We start from the raw sequence: 17,704 nt of genomic DNA on the forward strand, positions 1-17,704 counted from the left end.
TTAAAGAACAAACAAGTCGAACTGGTAGAGATGCACCAAAATACACCTGCGTTCCCGTTTAATAGCAGGGATATATCATTTCAATTTTTTAACTAATGAGTCGATTCCCGGAACAGATGGAACAATTTTTTCCCTTCTTCTTTCCTCCTTTTCTGGGAGGAACAGCTAGAAGAAAGTCCTATTAATAGTCAATGCCAACTTCACCCATTAACTATGGAACTTAGAATAAGTGGCGGCTATGAAAAAAATTATCATCTTTGGTACCATATCTGTCTTCTGAAACGTTACGTCGACATCTAGCTTTCCAATATAGATACAAGAAACAATTATTTTCATGTGTTTCCCACGGAATGCCGATGTATAACAAGGTGTAACAAAATAAAACGCCCAGTTTTCTTTATAAACCAAATATATATATTTATTTCCTCTCATTCACACATTTAGGAACATATTCACAATACGAATGAAACGAGAAGTATCATTCAATAAACAACAAAATAAACGGAAGAAATATGAACTGGTGACATAAATTTTAGACGAAAGTGCAAGTACCAGACGATGCAGTGCAAATCAAACATCCTCTTATACAAGTCTGACTAGACTGATTTATCAGTTTTAACATCCGCAAACATAAAAAAAAGTTGCTCCAAATTGGTCACGTGCAGACTGCCAGGACCCTCTCGCTTTCATCTAATTTCTATGCAGAAAGTGGCCACATCTTGAGACTGTCAACAGTCGTCTGGCTTGGTTACACACAACAATTATTTTTGAAACAACTTGTAAGGTCACAGTAGTTTAGGTGGGGACTGACAGTCCGCTATATATGAATAGGAAATGGTGAAATATATATAGTATATACTAGTTTCATGCGAATTTGATTATATTCACAAATGTAACTCTCATCATGTAATATTGACCTTACTGTCACTGGACATTTATACAAACTTTTTATGACAATGTAATGTTTTTGTATATATTAATTGAATAATATATTCATATCTAAAATAGGCTAAATAACAATAAATAGTATTTTACTTAATTTTCTTGTGTACTTTTCAAGGACAGGAATAATGCTAACATCAAGAAACTAGCAACTACACAGAGGTAAAAGATGTCAATGTACTCGGCAGATCTAATTATATATCGAAAACCTAGAATAACATTTGTTAATAACATACTTGCTGTTTTTCTTTTAATATAGATTACGGGCTGCTCCAGGAGCAAAAGCCCGTGCTGGCAAAAGGCCTGTGTAATCTACAACAACAACAACGAATACATGACCAAGTCGATATCAAATATTAATTGGTACTAAAACTTTGCTTTGAACTTCAAACATTCAGCAAACACTATTCAGTGAACATCTTGTTTGCATTCAATTTATACCATCATCCTAAAGCAAAGATCTAGCAGCAATCACCCATGTATTTTAAAATTGATTTACTGCAAGAAATATGGCACACTGTAACATCACTTGGTTAAAAATACGATTCCCTTTCCCTTATTTATCCCACGTATTTCAGCTGAATACTCGTCAGATGTTCTTGATGGTCAGGCTCCATCATTTTGGTGACTATTCAACGAATAACGTTTCTTGCTTTTGTGTCTCACGGTTGCACAGAAAAAGCCCCAAATATATGAAGATGATTCTGCTGTATTTCATATTCATTATTTAATCACTCTGCTACTGGCACGAAAACTTCCTGAGTGTTGTAAACGACTTCTTTTAAGTTAGTATTACCATGTAAGTTTTGTAGAACGCATTAGGTCGCTAGAGCTAGTCTTAAGAAATTACTGAATGGGGTTTGAAACTGGGTTTCAGGAATCAGGTCACTGTGTAACTAGGAAAATGACGATACTGCACATGATTTCGTTACTGCTTTCGGCTTTTGTATAGTTTCCTAGAAGTGGTGATAAGGGAGTGTAATTGTTGCATGGCTTCCTGCAAGCCCTCGCCAGTCACAGCACATGCTGGGGCAACTGCCCATATTTGTTGTTGGTGATCTGGAAGCAGATCGTTCAGACCAAGAGCTTTGACCAACATTTCAGGCTCTCTGGCTGATGGCAAGTCCTGTTTATTGGCTAGCAAAAGTATGGGTGGCCTCGGTGCGTTCAGGGCGGCACATTGGGCGTGTTGTTGTTTCGTCAGGCGATGCAGTTCGAGGCGTGCTTCTTCTAATCTTTCCCAACTGCTGCTGGAGTCGACGACGAAAACGAGGGCGTCTGTAGCTCTCGTGTATGCTGTCCAGAGACCTCTCACGCGTTCAGCACCTCCCACGTCCCACACAGCCCATAGGCTTCCTCCTACCCTGACCCTCTCACAGTTGAATCCTACCGTAGGCACGGCGTTCACGTATTGTCCATATTTCAGCCGGAAGAGGGCTGTACTTTTCCCGGAAGAGTCGAGGCCCACCATGACAACATGCAAAGGGGACGACCAACTCACCATCGAAAACAGGCCCACCATTAGCGAGTGTGCCGCTTCTACCACACGAGTTACGCCCATAATGGCATTAATTTCACACGAAAGCACCTTGAACTTGAAATAGATTCATGTATCAGTTTTAAGTCACTTTAACACGAAATTTTGTTCAAATGCACTGCTTGCATTGATCTTTCGAACCTTGATAATGAATGTATGGTGATTTACAAAATACCCGTGAAGATCTGCAGTCTGGATTGCCCATTCAATAATGCCTAACCCTACCAGCGCTGGGAAGTCGAGTTAACCTTTCGCCGGGAACAGAGTTCGCATAACTGTCTTGTAGCACATGACGGGAGAGAGGAGAACTGTTTACAAACTTTCTAAAGGTTGCCGGTTTGATAATACTTCGTCAGCATTGAAATTTCGTGCAGGTGAGCTTTCTAAGCCACTGATATAAATGAAATGGATTCATTCATTGTGAGGTCTTGGCAAAAGCCGTATTAGAAAGTTAAAAGTATTTGAGTAAAAAATAATTTTGTCTGAGACGTTGTTACATTTGTTAAGTTCGTCAGGTTCGGAATTTTTTCACGACCTAAAGATTATAAGCAAAATTATTAATAAATCTTAAAACACCCGGTGTAAGACACTACACTAGATTAGTTATCAGGAAACATTATGTTACATTATGATAATAGTACATCATTTTGTCAAACGTGCTTGACCTTTGACCCCATTTCCTCGCCCATTCTTCCGTTAGTGATCCGTTAATCACGACCAACTTCAAAACCATAAATTCAAAAGAGAAAATCTGGAAGACCGTGAGCAAGAAATACAATATTGGTAGGAGATTGCTGGTGAAGAGAGAAAGTCTCCCTGCGGGTATATTATACATATACACACTATAATCGGTTTAGACCTGGGTGAATGAAGTTGCGCAACCCTATGATGAGGCAATAAAATAGGACGTGAGGGGAATGCAACAAAGGATTAGCAAAGTAGACACCAATATTGATAGAGTTCATGTATAATTATTTATACTAGTTTCAGTTTTTGGTGTACGTGAATTATACGAAATAGAATAAAAGAGGTATACACACACACACATACACACACACACACACACACACACACGTAAAATTGTGTCAGTAAAGGTTGATTCCGTTGAGGGAAGCAGCTACTACGGCAACATAATGCTGCAGGGGGCGTTGACTTGAAAATTCCAGCTTCCAAGAATTATGGTCTTCATTTGGAAGATATTGCAGAAGATAATAGGAAATGCAGAAAGAAGAGATAAGTTATTAGAAAACGAAGATAAATTACCAATAACCAAATTAATAGAAGTAAAAGAAATGTTTTAGGGTATCAGTGTATTGCATCCTTGCTTTAACTTTTGTGGTTATAAGTGCACAACATCCTCAGGGAGAATGTTCCACAGGCCAACAGTGTCAGGAATATAAGACTTCTGGAACTGAGAAGTTCGACAGCGAAACACATCTACTGCATATTGGCGTGGTTGTTCAGCAAATCTGGTCACTCTCAGCAGGAAAAGAGGATCAGGGATCAATTGGGATAGCACAAGTTACCTTTTAAAGTACAAATAATGAAAAATTGACAGATAAGAGACCATCCATCGATAGTCCAAGTCATAACTGCTAACGCCAGGAAACGGAAACCTGTCCCCATGAACCACTCTGTCTAAGAGTTGAATCTCCGGCAAAAGCAGGCATCTACACACCAGAGAGCATTATTCCAGTAATAGAAGGAAAATTGATTTAAAACATTTATTTAATCATTGTTATATATACTGTATATGAGGCCTTGGTGTAATTTCCATGTGGTGTTTACTGACACTTTCATTCGGTGTTTCTCAACAGTATGATGCGAGTCAAAAGACACATCAAGTATAATTAAAGCTTCAGATTCATTCAGCAGAGTCCCATCCACTTGAAGGGGAGGATGAGGAGGAAAATCATTTTGAGATCTAATCAGAAAAGTGTTATTTTACTGGAGTTTAATCTTGTACCCACCATTTTTTTTATATAAATGGATTATTTACTACACCCACACATGTTGCATCATTGGCATACTGAACAATCGTGTATTCTAGGCTAGCAACCCATATCGCTTGTATGCTGTACACTAAAAATAACATCAGACCCAGAACCTACCCAGTGGAACGCCAGACACGATAGGCCTTGGTTCGTTAAACATATCATCAACAGCAACTCGCTGCTGCCTACTTATAATGAAATCTTTGGAGAGCACAGAGAGAATATAATTTGGACTGCAATCCTCAGATATGCCAGTCTTTGGAATAGTCACTGTATTACTAAGCTTGCATTCATCAGAATAAATACTACGTACATAAACTGACCAATAAATCTAGAATTTACTAATCTTTGGAGACATGCCAGAAACCCTTTTAAAAAAAACTAGGGAAACGACCATCAGGATCTTCCCCACTCCAGTTATCAAGATTATCAAGAATTTTCTTAACATCCCATGAGTAAAATGCAAATTTTGTAAGAATAGGTTCAGGATAACAAATATCAGGGAGAGGGACACCCTCGGGTGATTGCTTGGCTTCATAAGTTTGATGAAGCAGTTCAGCTTTTTCCTTGGGGCCAGTAACCATGTGTTAGTAATAGGGGGATGGAAAATGACCCTGATCAAAGATAGAAGATGCCAATTTGGTCCATACCGATGTGGCTGAGTAATTTCTTCAAGTTTCCTCTTTAAGGTATTACGGTATTGTAATTTCTCTCGGCTATATGATAAATTCTTTTTATAGCATGGTAAGACTCAACAAGAATGGTGTAATTTCTAAGTGAACAATTTTGTCTTCATCCTTCATGCCTTGATTTGCTTTGTCTGACATGGCAAGCTCGTCTGCATGTATCATCAAACATTGGCTGGTCATTTGCCCTGATCTTGACCTTATTAAGGACATACAGTACTTATTAAATTAGCTTGACCTTTCTAGGGACATACCTTATTAATTAGCCATAAGCGTTTCATTCAGCTTCCTCTTGGCATTTGGTGGATTGAGATAGTAGTATAGCATTTGAATGCCTCAGTAATGTGATGCTAATGGGCTCTAGATTTGAGCCAGACCGTTTTTATAATGGTGCCGACATTAGGAATATATTGATATGTCCATCTCAATGGTGTAATTGTTGGAAGTGCTTTTATAATCTCAAGAGATTCAACTTATCAATAGCTGGAACATCTGTAAAGATGAGGTCGATCTAATCTATCGCCAGAAATATGAGTGGGTTCCTCATTTAGCTGGACAAAATTTCAGGATACACAGGACTCGAGAGAAATTGACCATGTTGATCAGTGGGTTTTGAATTAATAGACCATGGGCCAGCAGCCGAAACCCTTCCCCCGCCCCCCCAAGGGATTTTTGCAAACCAATTTTTTTCTATACTTTAGAGTCCGTAGATTTAGATTCTGGTTGTCTGCACTGGATTTTGGTGATTTTGGCCGCTACAGCTAAAAATTGAAAAATATTCAGGACAAAAATTGGATAAAAAAAATAATGTTTGTTTTTTGTCACGCACAGAAAAAAAATATATGAAAATTGATAGGAACTGTGGGTTTAAAAGTACGCTGAATCGAATAAAATGGCTTATTTCATCGGAAAAAAATAGGAATCAGTGTTATTTAGGTTTATATATAAATTTTTGACTCAAGAAAAATTGATATTATTATAGTTTGCTCTCCTTTCATTCAGTGAAGAGACAGTGTTAGAATTGGAATATCCATAAATAGCAAGTTTTTTAGTTGCTATATCATATATAATATGTTATATTTAGTCCAAAATTAAAGCAAATATATACCATGAGAAAAATTATCTTCACCGCTTAGGAGTCGGTTTATTCTTGGGTACAGCCATCTGCTATGTGGAGCATGGACCACTTGCCTCCTTCTTCCCCGTACCAATATGTCTTTGCAGACTCTACTTTTTTATTTCTTTATAGTCAACTGATTGAGAGTATGATTATCTGCACTATGAAATGTCGAGATTTTGGCTGCTACATCCAAAATTTGAAAATAATTTAAAAAAATCTAATTTCAAGTAATTTAAAAAAAGTGTTAGCTTAACTAAGTGGGCAAGGAATAGGTAATGTAATTTGATGTAAATTCTCATCAAAAGACAAATTAGATTAAATCACAGGATTTTGGCCCAAAGAATCAGGAAAACAAGAAAAGAAATTAAATGAATAAATCTTTGGTTTTTATTAGAAAAAGAGAGGATTCGAAATATGAATGGGTTTTTAAAAAAATTTGTGGTACTACAGGTACAATAAATTAAAGTCTTCCTTTTGGTAATATTAATGCTTAAGAAATAAAAGTGCATTTGATATCTAAAATAAATAATGAATTAAATGCAAAAGCAAATAAATATGTTTGTTAAGACATTTGATTTACTATGAGATTCAGGGTCTCTGTAACACGGTTTTTTGGACTTTGCTCCTTGTCAAAGCATCGGATGTAGCTGAAAGTTGACATATGTATATTTTACAACCACACACAAATTTTGTCAGCATTATCAATAACCTAAACCCGATAGTTTTAATTTTTATAGAGTAAAAATGATCTAGCCGACGCCATGGCCAATGATTACGAGCCAAGAGTCAAAAAACATTTATTACGTAAGCAAGGTAAACACACCTTTTGACGAAATGTTGCCCGCCCATCCACCAGACAGAAACTCCATCGGTTTCTGAAACCCAAAGACTTTATGAATGGCGGAACGATACATAGATGGGGGTGGGATATCAGTGCTAGCGTAGTAATACTACTGTAGCAGTAGTGCCGCAACAGTATAGCAGTAATTTACATGAATTAAACGTTTAGGCCAACTGCTGGGATCCTTGAGGATCATTTAGCACTTCTTACAACTACTCGAGAAATTAGTTTTTATAGACAGAAGTTAAATTTTCTAATCCAACAGTGCCCATGGTAGCCTTCAGTGTTATCCTGAATTATAACGAGGCAAAAGTGGGTGGAGCCTCATGAAGTCATCATTCTGACGATAATTATTGGTGAAGGTTTAAAGCCAATATACGGTACCGGCTTTTTTTTCAGTAAACAGGTAGATAGCCAATAAACAAAAATTGCTCGACATTGGATATAGCAGTTATCAAATCAAGCTTGTCTACTATGTTTTTGAAAATTACCAACTATTCCCTACATCTTGTCAATCTGATTGTGACCCATAAAGTAGACTGTAATTTCTTAGGAAACCTATTTTGGGAGTTAGACTAATAATCGAAGTGTTTTTGTATTTATTAACATATTTTGTTGGTTTGTTCATTATGACAATTATCAGTGGAGAGGTTCCAGAGTTCATAAAGGTTTACTGCTTTGCTTGTATTTAAATTTGAATGTCATTGTTGCCAGAGGTCTAGCCTTCGTTACGTACGTATAGCCAATCATCCATCGAGAAAGAGGGAAGAAATGCTGTCATAAGTTACGTAACGTGCGCGTTCGAAACCTTTTCTCTGAGTAAGTTGGCCTGTCTTCAAAAAAGGTCACTTTTACATTATAAGTACCAAATTTATTCAACCTACATAATGCAGAATACAGTCAAAATTTATGTGTAGATATAATATGTATTCCGAATAAGCGTTATATTTATGAAATGCATAGATAAAAAGTTATTGCGAAAAAATCGTGTTACAGAGGCCCTGAATCTCATAGTAGTAAAGTTTGGTTTCATAGCCTGTGAATACACAAGCTAACCTGAAAATGATTGATGTGTTAATTACATATGATAATCAGTATTATCTTTCATGCACAGCTTGAATATTAGTGCGGCATCTCATATAGTAGAAAAACGTCCAAATAACAAGCTGCTTACATAAGCTAAAACAATAAATACATTTTTGGCTAAAGCAATGTTGAAAAGTATTCTTCCATGTAATAAAACAAATTTATACAGAAGTACATACAATCGATAGTGTAGGATTAGTTGAATAAAATCTAATATATTCATTGGCACATTGGATTAGAAAGAATTATGCTTTATAGTACAGTAATAGCACTCCGATACTCAATAAAGAAAAGTAAATATACACAGATTATTGTTTTATATTAGTGAGACAATTTTAACCATAATAGTTACCGAGAATGATTAATTAAATGCAGTGTGAGGATCTACAATTAATACTGCATATTTAATCATCATATTCATATATCAGATCAGATATTAATTTCATCTGATTCATCAACTTCATATGGCTCTTCCTCCCTCCTCTACATGATCCCCTAGATTCAACATCAATCGGTTCCTGGCATCAGTGATCTACTACACCATACAAAGTCTAATCGTCCTTCAATGACACACCACCCAACCCATGCCCATCTGGAGAAGGTATCTCTAGTTTAGCTTGATCTGCTCTATTCCATATGAATGTCTGATACTTGCCCTCTTTATAAGTGTTCTCTAAGTGACATGCGGCATGGAGGTAGCAAACTCATATCTAGCCCATCACAATCTGAAAGAATAGCTGATCTGGGGCTGCATCTTTGAAGAAAATAATTATAGTCAATAGATGACTAAATTGATGACTGGTTGTAGAGTAAACATGTAAACTTTTCTAGCTGGATATAAGTATCTTCATCCACAGAAAGACTAGATCCAAGAGATTTGAAAGTGGAGATAAACTCAGGGTTTTTATGCAATAATTTCCATGACAGTAACTTGCCCTTCCGAACAAATGCGCTTACACTATCACATCCAAAAAAAGCATGAAAGGTAGGCAATACTTCACATATCTTCTGACTAGTTTCATCTATAACTTTTTGTAATTCCATGAGGCGTCTTTGTCTCCTACTCCTGTATCGAACAATATAGTTTGTTTTAGGGTTTTGTGCAAATTTCAGCAACAAGATGAACACATCTGTATCTGGTGATCTGATAACAATGGTGAAATCTTCGGATATTTGAGAAGCCATATGATGAAGATGCAAAATAATTCTACTGTCAGCCTCCTCTTGGGATGATTTCAGGGCCTCAACCTCATATGTGTATGTTCGAGATCCATCAGTACTTGTAATAACGGGGCAGTTTTGACCACTCACAAAGTAAATAACTTTTTTTAACTTGATGGCATATCTATCTTGCTTCCATTCTCCGAATAAGAAATGTATTAATTGCTCTTTGTGTCTGCCATGAAACTTTTCCAGTTTCGGGGAATTTTTGTTAAACTACCCTTAAGCAATAATGTGGTCGATGCTCCTCTTCGCCTTCTCTCTGAATTATCAGTTGAAAGTGGTGAGTATATGTCAGTAACAAAATCACCCTGGCTGACTTTAGGTAGCTGGTCAAACACTTTCTCAGCTAGTTTACCAAATGTTGTAGGCAATGCTACTTGTGCTTGCAATACTGTGTCTCCGTCAATTGTGCGATTTATGTATTGAGTTTCTTGCCTTCTTGTAAGGACTTGTTCTGTTTCTAGAGCATGAAGGAGTTTGGCATTTGATGGGAATTTCGATACGCCCCTTCTTCTTTCTGTACCCGTTACACATTAAACAAACAGTCAAAGGAAAAAGTTGTGTTGGGGGTTGTACTTTCTTCATTGTCCTTCCACTCTTTGATCTAGAGGAAATAGCCTGATTTTCATCAGCTGTACACTTTCTCTTTAAGATTCTAGAAACATAAGTAAAGTTCTTATAACACCAATTGAGTTCCATGTAAATGCTCAAATGTTATTGGAATGTTATCACATTTTGCTTCAAGTCTTTCATTCGGTTTGTCACTTTTTTGTCTATTCAATTAATTTTTTTTCATGGATCAAATCAAAACTGTGGTCTGTTAAAGGTCTCACATACTTTTCTGAATTATTACTTTCATAGCGAATTATAGATGTTAGTTACGATACTGTTGATGACCTTGATTTTTCCTTTTTAGTTAATTTCAGCTTCAATGGCTTTTCATCTGAAGGAGCACTAGTGGCCATTATGAGTTCTTAACCTAAAATTAATAAAACCCTCATTAATTTTAACTTAATAAAGATACAAAATATTATTGCATTAAAAATAACAAAGATTCTTGTCATGAATATACAGTGCAAAGTCATTAAGAATATATGTTCATCAATATTCTCGGTTTCATATAACATATTCTCTACAATCGTCAATTTTAGTATTACTTTGATAAATATTGGTGATAGGGCTTTAGAACTATAAAAAATGAATTCCTTATTCCAAAAAAACCTATGAAAATATATATCACAAAGATATAAGCAGAAAAAATTATTAGTAATATTTTTTTCCTTTTGCGCCCTAATATGAATTCAAAATGCCCGCTGTTACAGCCAAAATTACCAACAGCCAAAGTGCAGACAAGCAGAATCTGATCCTATGATCTCTAAAGAATAAAAAAAAGGGGCTGCAAAATCCCTAGGGGGAAAGGGGTGTTTATGGCGGGCCAATGGTCTATAAGCCACTCTTTGTGCTTTGTATTGCAGTCTTTACAAATAGCGAATGAAGCTGTCGACTCCTGTGAATAAGCTATACTAATTCTTGCTATATTTGTCAATATTTGGATTACGGTAGAGAGCAAGTACATAAACATTGTAGAACTTACTGAAAATCTTAAAGCAAAGAATTTCATGGCAACTACAATGAAGTTTTTCTGACGCGAAGTCAATTAACCAGAACTAGTTATAGAGCCATACCATGCGCTGGTTGTATCATTCCGGTTTGGTTCACTGCCAAGAATTTCTGATTTGTTCCATACCAACTTTTGTAAAGTTATTCATCATCAGACACAAGACCTAGGCATTGCTAGACATCAGGTGAATACAGCTTCTGGTAGACATTGCACCTGTGCATTTTACCAAAGTCCACACCCCATATAATTGATAATGAATGTTGTATTAGGGTCATGTTTTAACTTCCCAACATGACAGCACTCTAACAACTGATGGACAAAGGTGTTATCGGTGTTCAAGGATGAACAAGAGAAGAACAAAGCTTAGACACACAGGAGAATCTTCAGAAGTACTACTGTATATTCGCTGAAGTCTGGAAGGACATAACCGTGCAGACCTTGTAGCATGCTTGGAACAGTATCCTGAGGGGGGAAGAAAGTCTGATTGACAGGCTTCAAGGCTTTGATGTCTACAACTTTCATGCCCAGCTCACAAAACACAAATGGAGGCAAAAATGTTCCTGAGGATAATAAACGAGGTTGACTGCACAATAGACGGTGGCGAGCCTTGACCTCCAACTAATGTTCAGCAGTGAAATAGCTCCTGCAGTTTTCACTGATGGGATGGAAGGAGAAGCCTCCTGAAGACCACCAGGAGTACCACATAACCAACCCCAGTCTACAAGGGACATGTGGAAGGTCTCGGTTGACAACATTGAGCTGATGGAGAATCCCAGAATTGACCACCACTTTTTTTCTAAGGGCTTGGAGATGGTTGACGAAGCTTAAGAAATACAGCATTTGGTGACTGCAAAGCAGAATTGTATTCTTTTCATCATAGTAGCCTGGAGGAACAGGAGACAAGTGGAGGAGGGATGGGAGAACTTGTAAACTCTCCTCACAAGTTTTTAAAGTCTGGCTGATGTGAGCAGTTTTGGAATTGCTCACAAGTAAGAGAAAATATTTCATTTGTATTGTGTTCGTTATTGTAGTGTTTTGTGTGTTTATAAGCATATTGAAAAATTTTCTGCATTTTTATAGGCATATGGTGTACTATATATATTACTGTGTAAACAAAATAGGGAAAAAATGGTACACACACAGGTTTACATTAGTTCACTGTATTGTTATTTGATATGCATATGGTGTAATACATATTTATACTGTACTGTATAGTGAAAATAGGAAAAAGGTACACTTTTACATTACATCCAAACAATACTGTACAGTGTACATAATATGATATTGTTAAACTACAATAAAGTTTTTTACATACTTACCTGGCAGATATATACTTAGCTATAGTCTCCGACGTTCCCGACAGAATTTCAAATCTCGCGGCACACGCGACAGGTAGGTCAGGTGGTCTACCTTACCCGCCGCTGGGTGGCGGATGTACGAACCACTCCCGTTTGCTTGTCAGATTTTTCTCTTCCACCTGTCTCCTGAGGGGAGGCTGGGTGGGCCATTAATCGTATATATCTGCCAGGTAAGTATGTACAAAACTTTATTGTAGTTTAACGATATCATTTTTGTACATGAACTTCCCTGACAGATATATACTTAGCTGATTGGCATCCTTGGTGGAGGGTAAGAGACAGCTAAATAATACAGGTAAGACGGGAAACAACTAATGTTGTAGGATATAAAAACCTTGGTTCTCACCTTTTCAGGATGAAGACTTCATAGATACTGTCTCTGAGTCTGCATTGCCTGGAGAGCTACAGCTAGGACGTGACCTGATGCTGAAAGACTCTCGGATCTACCACTGGGATATGTGATCCCCTATTGTGGTAGAATCCAAGTCGGATCCTGTTAGAGGGACCTTGTCCGCTTACCTAACAGATCCTTACCACTACCTCTGCAAGGAGCCAAAACTCACCAGACCCACCTAACCAAAATACAAAGGGTTAATATTACCGACAAAAAGAGGTGCCTCCTGCAACCTCTTTCAGACAACCAAAAAACACCAATATAAAATATAGGGTAACACATAAAAAAATTTACACAGGATAAGTTTCAGCTCCCTGCCCCAGCACCGAATCCGCCGATACGAAAGGACCCAAGGCGAAGCATTTATCATATGTGATTTTTACATCACGTAGGTAGTGGTTTGCGAAAACCGATTGGCATCTCCAAAAAGTTGCCTCCATCAAGTTCCGCACAGACATATTTTTTCTGAATGCAAGCGAAGTTGCGATGGCTCTCACCTCGTGAGCTTTCACTTTCAGTAGTCTAAAATGTTCTTCCTTACAGGCAACATGTGCCTCTGTAATAAGGCTTCTCAGAAAAAAGGAAAGAGCATTCTTCGACATGGGCCGAGTGGGGTCCTTTAACAGAGCACCAAAGCACATCTTGATTAGCCTTAAGTTGTTCCTTCCTCTTAAGGAAATACTTCATAATTCTCATAAGGGCAAAGAGTTCTTTCAGGGCTCTTCCCCTACTCAGAAAAGATAAACTACGAACTTCAAAGCTCCTGGGCCAAGGCCGTGATGGGTTTTCATTCTTTGCAAGGAATTTGGAAGAAACGAACACACCTTAGAATCTTCCTTAAACCCTACATTGCCCTCTAGCTTGGAGCTCACTCACTCTCTTAGCTGTAGCTAGGCCAAAAGGAAGATAGCCTTCTTCGTCAGATCCTTGAAAGAGGCTAAGCCAGGAGGTTCGAATCTAGACGATCCAAGGAATTGTAGAACTACGTCTAGATTCCAGTTCGGTACTACTGAGGACGCTTAATGGTTTCAAATGATCTAATAAGATCATGCAGGTCCTTATCATCGGATATATTTAAGCCTCTATGCCGAAATACCGCCGCCAACGTACTGCGGTATCCCTTAATAGTTGACACAACCAGATGACATTCTTCTTTGAGGAAAATAGGAAATCCGCAATTTGGGTCACAGAGGTACTGGAAGAGGAAATGTTCTTCCTCTTGCACCAACGTCTGAAGACATCCCACTTTGACTGGTATACACGCAAGGTGGAAGGTCTCCTCGCTCTTGCGATTGCTTTAGCAGCTGTTGCTGAAAAGCCTTTCGCTCTGACCAAACTTTGGACAGTCTGAAGCCAGTCAGACTGAGAGCGAGGAGATTTTTGTGGGTACCTGTTGAAGTGGGGTGTCTGAGTAGATCGCTCCTTAGCGGGAGCGATCTTGGAAGGTCCACCAACCATTCCAGTACCTCTGTGAACCATTCTTGGGCCGGCCAAAAGGGAGCGATTAAGGTCATTCTCGTTGAATCGGACTCTACGAACTTCTTGATGGTTAGCCCCAGGATCTTGAAGGGGGGAAACGCGTAGACGTCGAGTCCGTTCCAGTCTAGAAGAAGAGCATCTATTGCTAATGCCTCTGGATCCGATATCGGAGAGCAGTAAGGATCCAGCCTCTTGTTCTTTGACGTGGCAAAGAGGTTTATGTGTGGCCTGCCCCATAACTTCCACAGGCTCTGGCATACATCCAGATGAAGGGTCCACTCTGTGGGAAGGACTTGATCTTTCCTGCTGAGGAGATCTGCTCTTACATTCCTTTCTCCTGCACGAACCTGGTGAGAAGCTTGATTCCTCTTTCTTCTGCCCACAGAAGAAGGTCTCTTGCTGTCTCGTACAGGAGAAGGAATGCGTCCCCCCTGTTTCCTGATATATGCCAGAGCTGTAGTGTTGTCCGCGTTGACCTGCACTACCGATCTTCTGACTTTGGGCTCGAAAGCCTTCAGAGCCAACCACACAGCCATCAACTCCTTTCTGTTGATGTTGCCAGGCTACCTGGTCCCCCACCCAGGTACCTGGACACTTCGCTGGTTCCCAGAGTTGCCCCCCACCCAGTGTCCGACGCGTCGGAGAACAACACCAGGTTGGGGGTCTGGGATTGAAGAGACAGTCCCTTCGCAAAGAGGTTGGGATCTGTCCACCATAAGAGATGTTTCTTGACGTCCTGGGATAATGACAGGGGGAGAACGTCCAAATCTGAGAACGACGACTCCAATTCCGATGAAGAAAGAATTGGAGCGGTCTCAGGTGCAACCTTCCTAGGGAAACGAATTGCTCCAGCGAGGAGAGCGTCCCCAGCAGACTCATCCACTCCCTCACTGTGCATACTTCTTTCCCTAAGAAGGTTGTTACTCTCTCGAATCCTCGGGCTATCCTTTCCTGAGAGGAAAAGCCCGAAAACTCAGAGAGTTCATCTGTATCCCGAGATACACACACTCTTGCTCGGGAATTAGTGACGACTTCTTGACATTGACGAGAAGTCCCAACGCCTTCGTCAATTCTAAAGTTACTTGTAAGTCCTTCAACAACGATCTTCTGAATTGGCCCTTATTAGCCAATCGTCGAGGTACATGGATATCCTCACCCCTTTCAAATGAAGCCATTGAGCCACATTCCTCAAAATCCCCGTGAACACTTGAGGGGCCGTCGAGAGGCCGAAACACAGAGCCCTGAACTGAAAAATTTTCCCCCCCATCATGAATCTGAGAAACTTCCTCGAGGAAGGATGGATCGGTACGTGGAAGTAAGCGTCCTGTAAATCCAAGGAAGCCATCCAGTCCCCTGGACGAAGTGCTGCCAGCACTGATGAAGGCGTTTCCATCGTGAACTTCTTCTTTTCTACGAAGAAGTTCAGGGCGCTTACGTCCAACACCGGTCTCCATCCCCTGAGGACTTCGGAACTAGGAAAAGGCGGTTGTAGAAGCCTGATGAATGATGGTCTGTCACTAGTTCGATAGCCCCCTTCTCCAGCATCTGATCTACTGCTAGATGGAGAGCTTGATTCATGATGGGGTCTCTGTACCTGGCCGTCAGTTCCCTTGGGATGGTCGTCAAGGGAGGTCTTTCGACGAAAGGGATGAGGTAACCTCTCCTCAAATAGAAAGGGTCCAAGGATCCGCCTTTTTTTGGGCCAGACTTCTGCAAACTCTAAGAGTCTGGCGCCCACCGTTGTTTGAAGGACTTGCAAGTTATTTGGGGCTTTAACAGACTTGGCGAAAGTCTTACCCCTTCTTGAAGGTCTACGACCCTCTAAACGTAGAGGTTCTTGATGAAGACGCCCCTCGAAAGGGTTCTCGAACACTTGCCTTTTCCTTCTTAGCCTTGGTAGGGAAGGAAGGGCGAGGTTTTCTTGCCGACTGTGCCGAAAGGTCCTGGGTGGCTTTAGCCGAAAGCGATCTCGAAATGTCCTGCACTCGATGTTTAGGGAACAACTGAGCAGACAGAGGAGCAAAACAGCAAAGAAGACCTCTGGGCATGGGAGACAGACTTCGTTAAGAAGGAACAATAAACAGACCTCTTCTTCACGATCCCGGCCCCATACAGGGAGGCGATTTCACTCGCTCCGTCTCTTACCGACTTGTCCATACAAGACAAAACACACATGAGATCTTCTGGCGAAAATGACTCTGGCACTTCAATTTTCTTGGCTAGGACCCCCAACGACCAATCAAGGAAGTTAAATACTTCTAGCACTCTAAACATGCCTTTTAGCATGTGATCCAATTCATTCATTGCCCAAGTCGTCTTAGCAGAGTTAAGGGCAGTTCTCCTTGTCGAATCTACCAGCGCCGAAAAATCCGAATCAGCCGAAGACGGTAGACCCAATCCTAAGGACTCTCCTGTTTCGTACCAGAAACCAGCGCGTCCTGATAACTTCGAAGGAGGAAAAGCGAACATCGTTTTCCCCGCTTCTTCTTTGGAAGCCATCCAGGAACCAAAACTCCTCAGTGCCTTCTTCATTGAAAGAGTTGGCTTCATCCTCACACAAGAAGAACTCTTCGCTGTCTTCGCCATTGAAAAAAGTGAGTGAGGAGAAGGAGGAGCCGTAGGAGTAAGGGAATCCCCAAAAACTTGCAAAAGTAGCTCTGTAAGCTTCTTGTAAGAAGACACAGCAGCAGAAGTGTTCGGTTCCTCATCCGAACCTTCTAGGACGTCTTGTCGAGGCGAGCGCGAAGATCCTTAGGTGACGAAGAGATCCTAGTAGGAGTTGAGCGAGAGGTTGGAGAACGCCCTCTCTTAGAAGAGTTCACATCCACTGGAGAACGATGAGAAGATCTGGGTTGTCTACGATGAGACTCCCTCTTCGAGGTAGACGGAATCTCAGCCGAAGGAGAGGTAGGGCTCCTACTCCGAGAATCCTCGGAAACATCCACAGGGCGCTTACGAGGAGGCGAGCGCCTACTAGACTCTTTGCGCCTATCCTGAGGCGAGCGGCTGCCAGGAGAAGAGCGCCTATCGAGAGCAGAGCGCTTGCGCGGCTCTCCATACCTGTCCAGTTGCGTACGATCAACGGAAGTTCGACTGGAAGGCGAAATGCGCCTACTAGGAGAAGGCTGCTTGCGAGACTCTTGACCCCGCTAACAAGAGGGTAACATTCAGGAGAAGGGCGCTTCAAAGCTAACGAGCGCCTACCTGGAGAAGGGCGCTTCCGAGATTCCTGGTGCCTACCAAGAGACAAACGGTCAGGAGTAGTGCGCCTAGAAGCGGGAGAGCGCCTACACGGAGAAGGGCGCTTGAAAGACTCTTGTTGTCTGCCCCGAGGAGAATAATCAGGAGTATGACGCCTTAAAAGAGACGAGCGCCTACTAGGAGATCGATGTGCAGTAGGCTCTTGGTGCCTACCTTGCGGG

The 17,704-nt window shown here is 40.3% G+C and overlaps 1 protein-coding gene across 1 annotated transcript; it reads right to left on the bottom strand.

Annotated features, from left to right (window-relative positions):
- Positions 1-430: 430 nt before the first annotated feature.
- On the bottom strand, positions 431-2,799 carry LOC135225720 (ADP-ribosylation factor-like protein 4C). Its single transcript, XM_064265088.1, has one exon. It carries the CDS (start codon positions 2,501-2,503, stop codon positions 1,871-1,873), a length of 633 nt encoding a protein of 210 aa, XP_064121158.1. The 5' UTR covers positions 2,504-2,799; the 3' UTR covers positions 431-1,870.
- Between the last annotated feature and the right edge of the window lie 14,905 nt (positions 2,800-17,704).

The sequence above is a fragment of the Macrobrachium nipponense genome, chromosome 13, assembly GCF_015104395.2.
Source record: "Macrobrachium nipponense isolate FS-2020 chromosome 13, ASM1510439v2, whole genome shotgun sequence".
NCBI lineage: Eukaryota > Metazoa > Arthropoda > Malacostraca > Decapoda > Palaemonidae > Macrobrachium > Macrobrachium nipponense.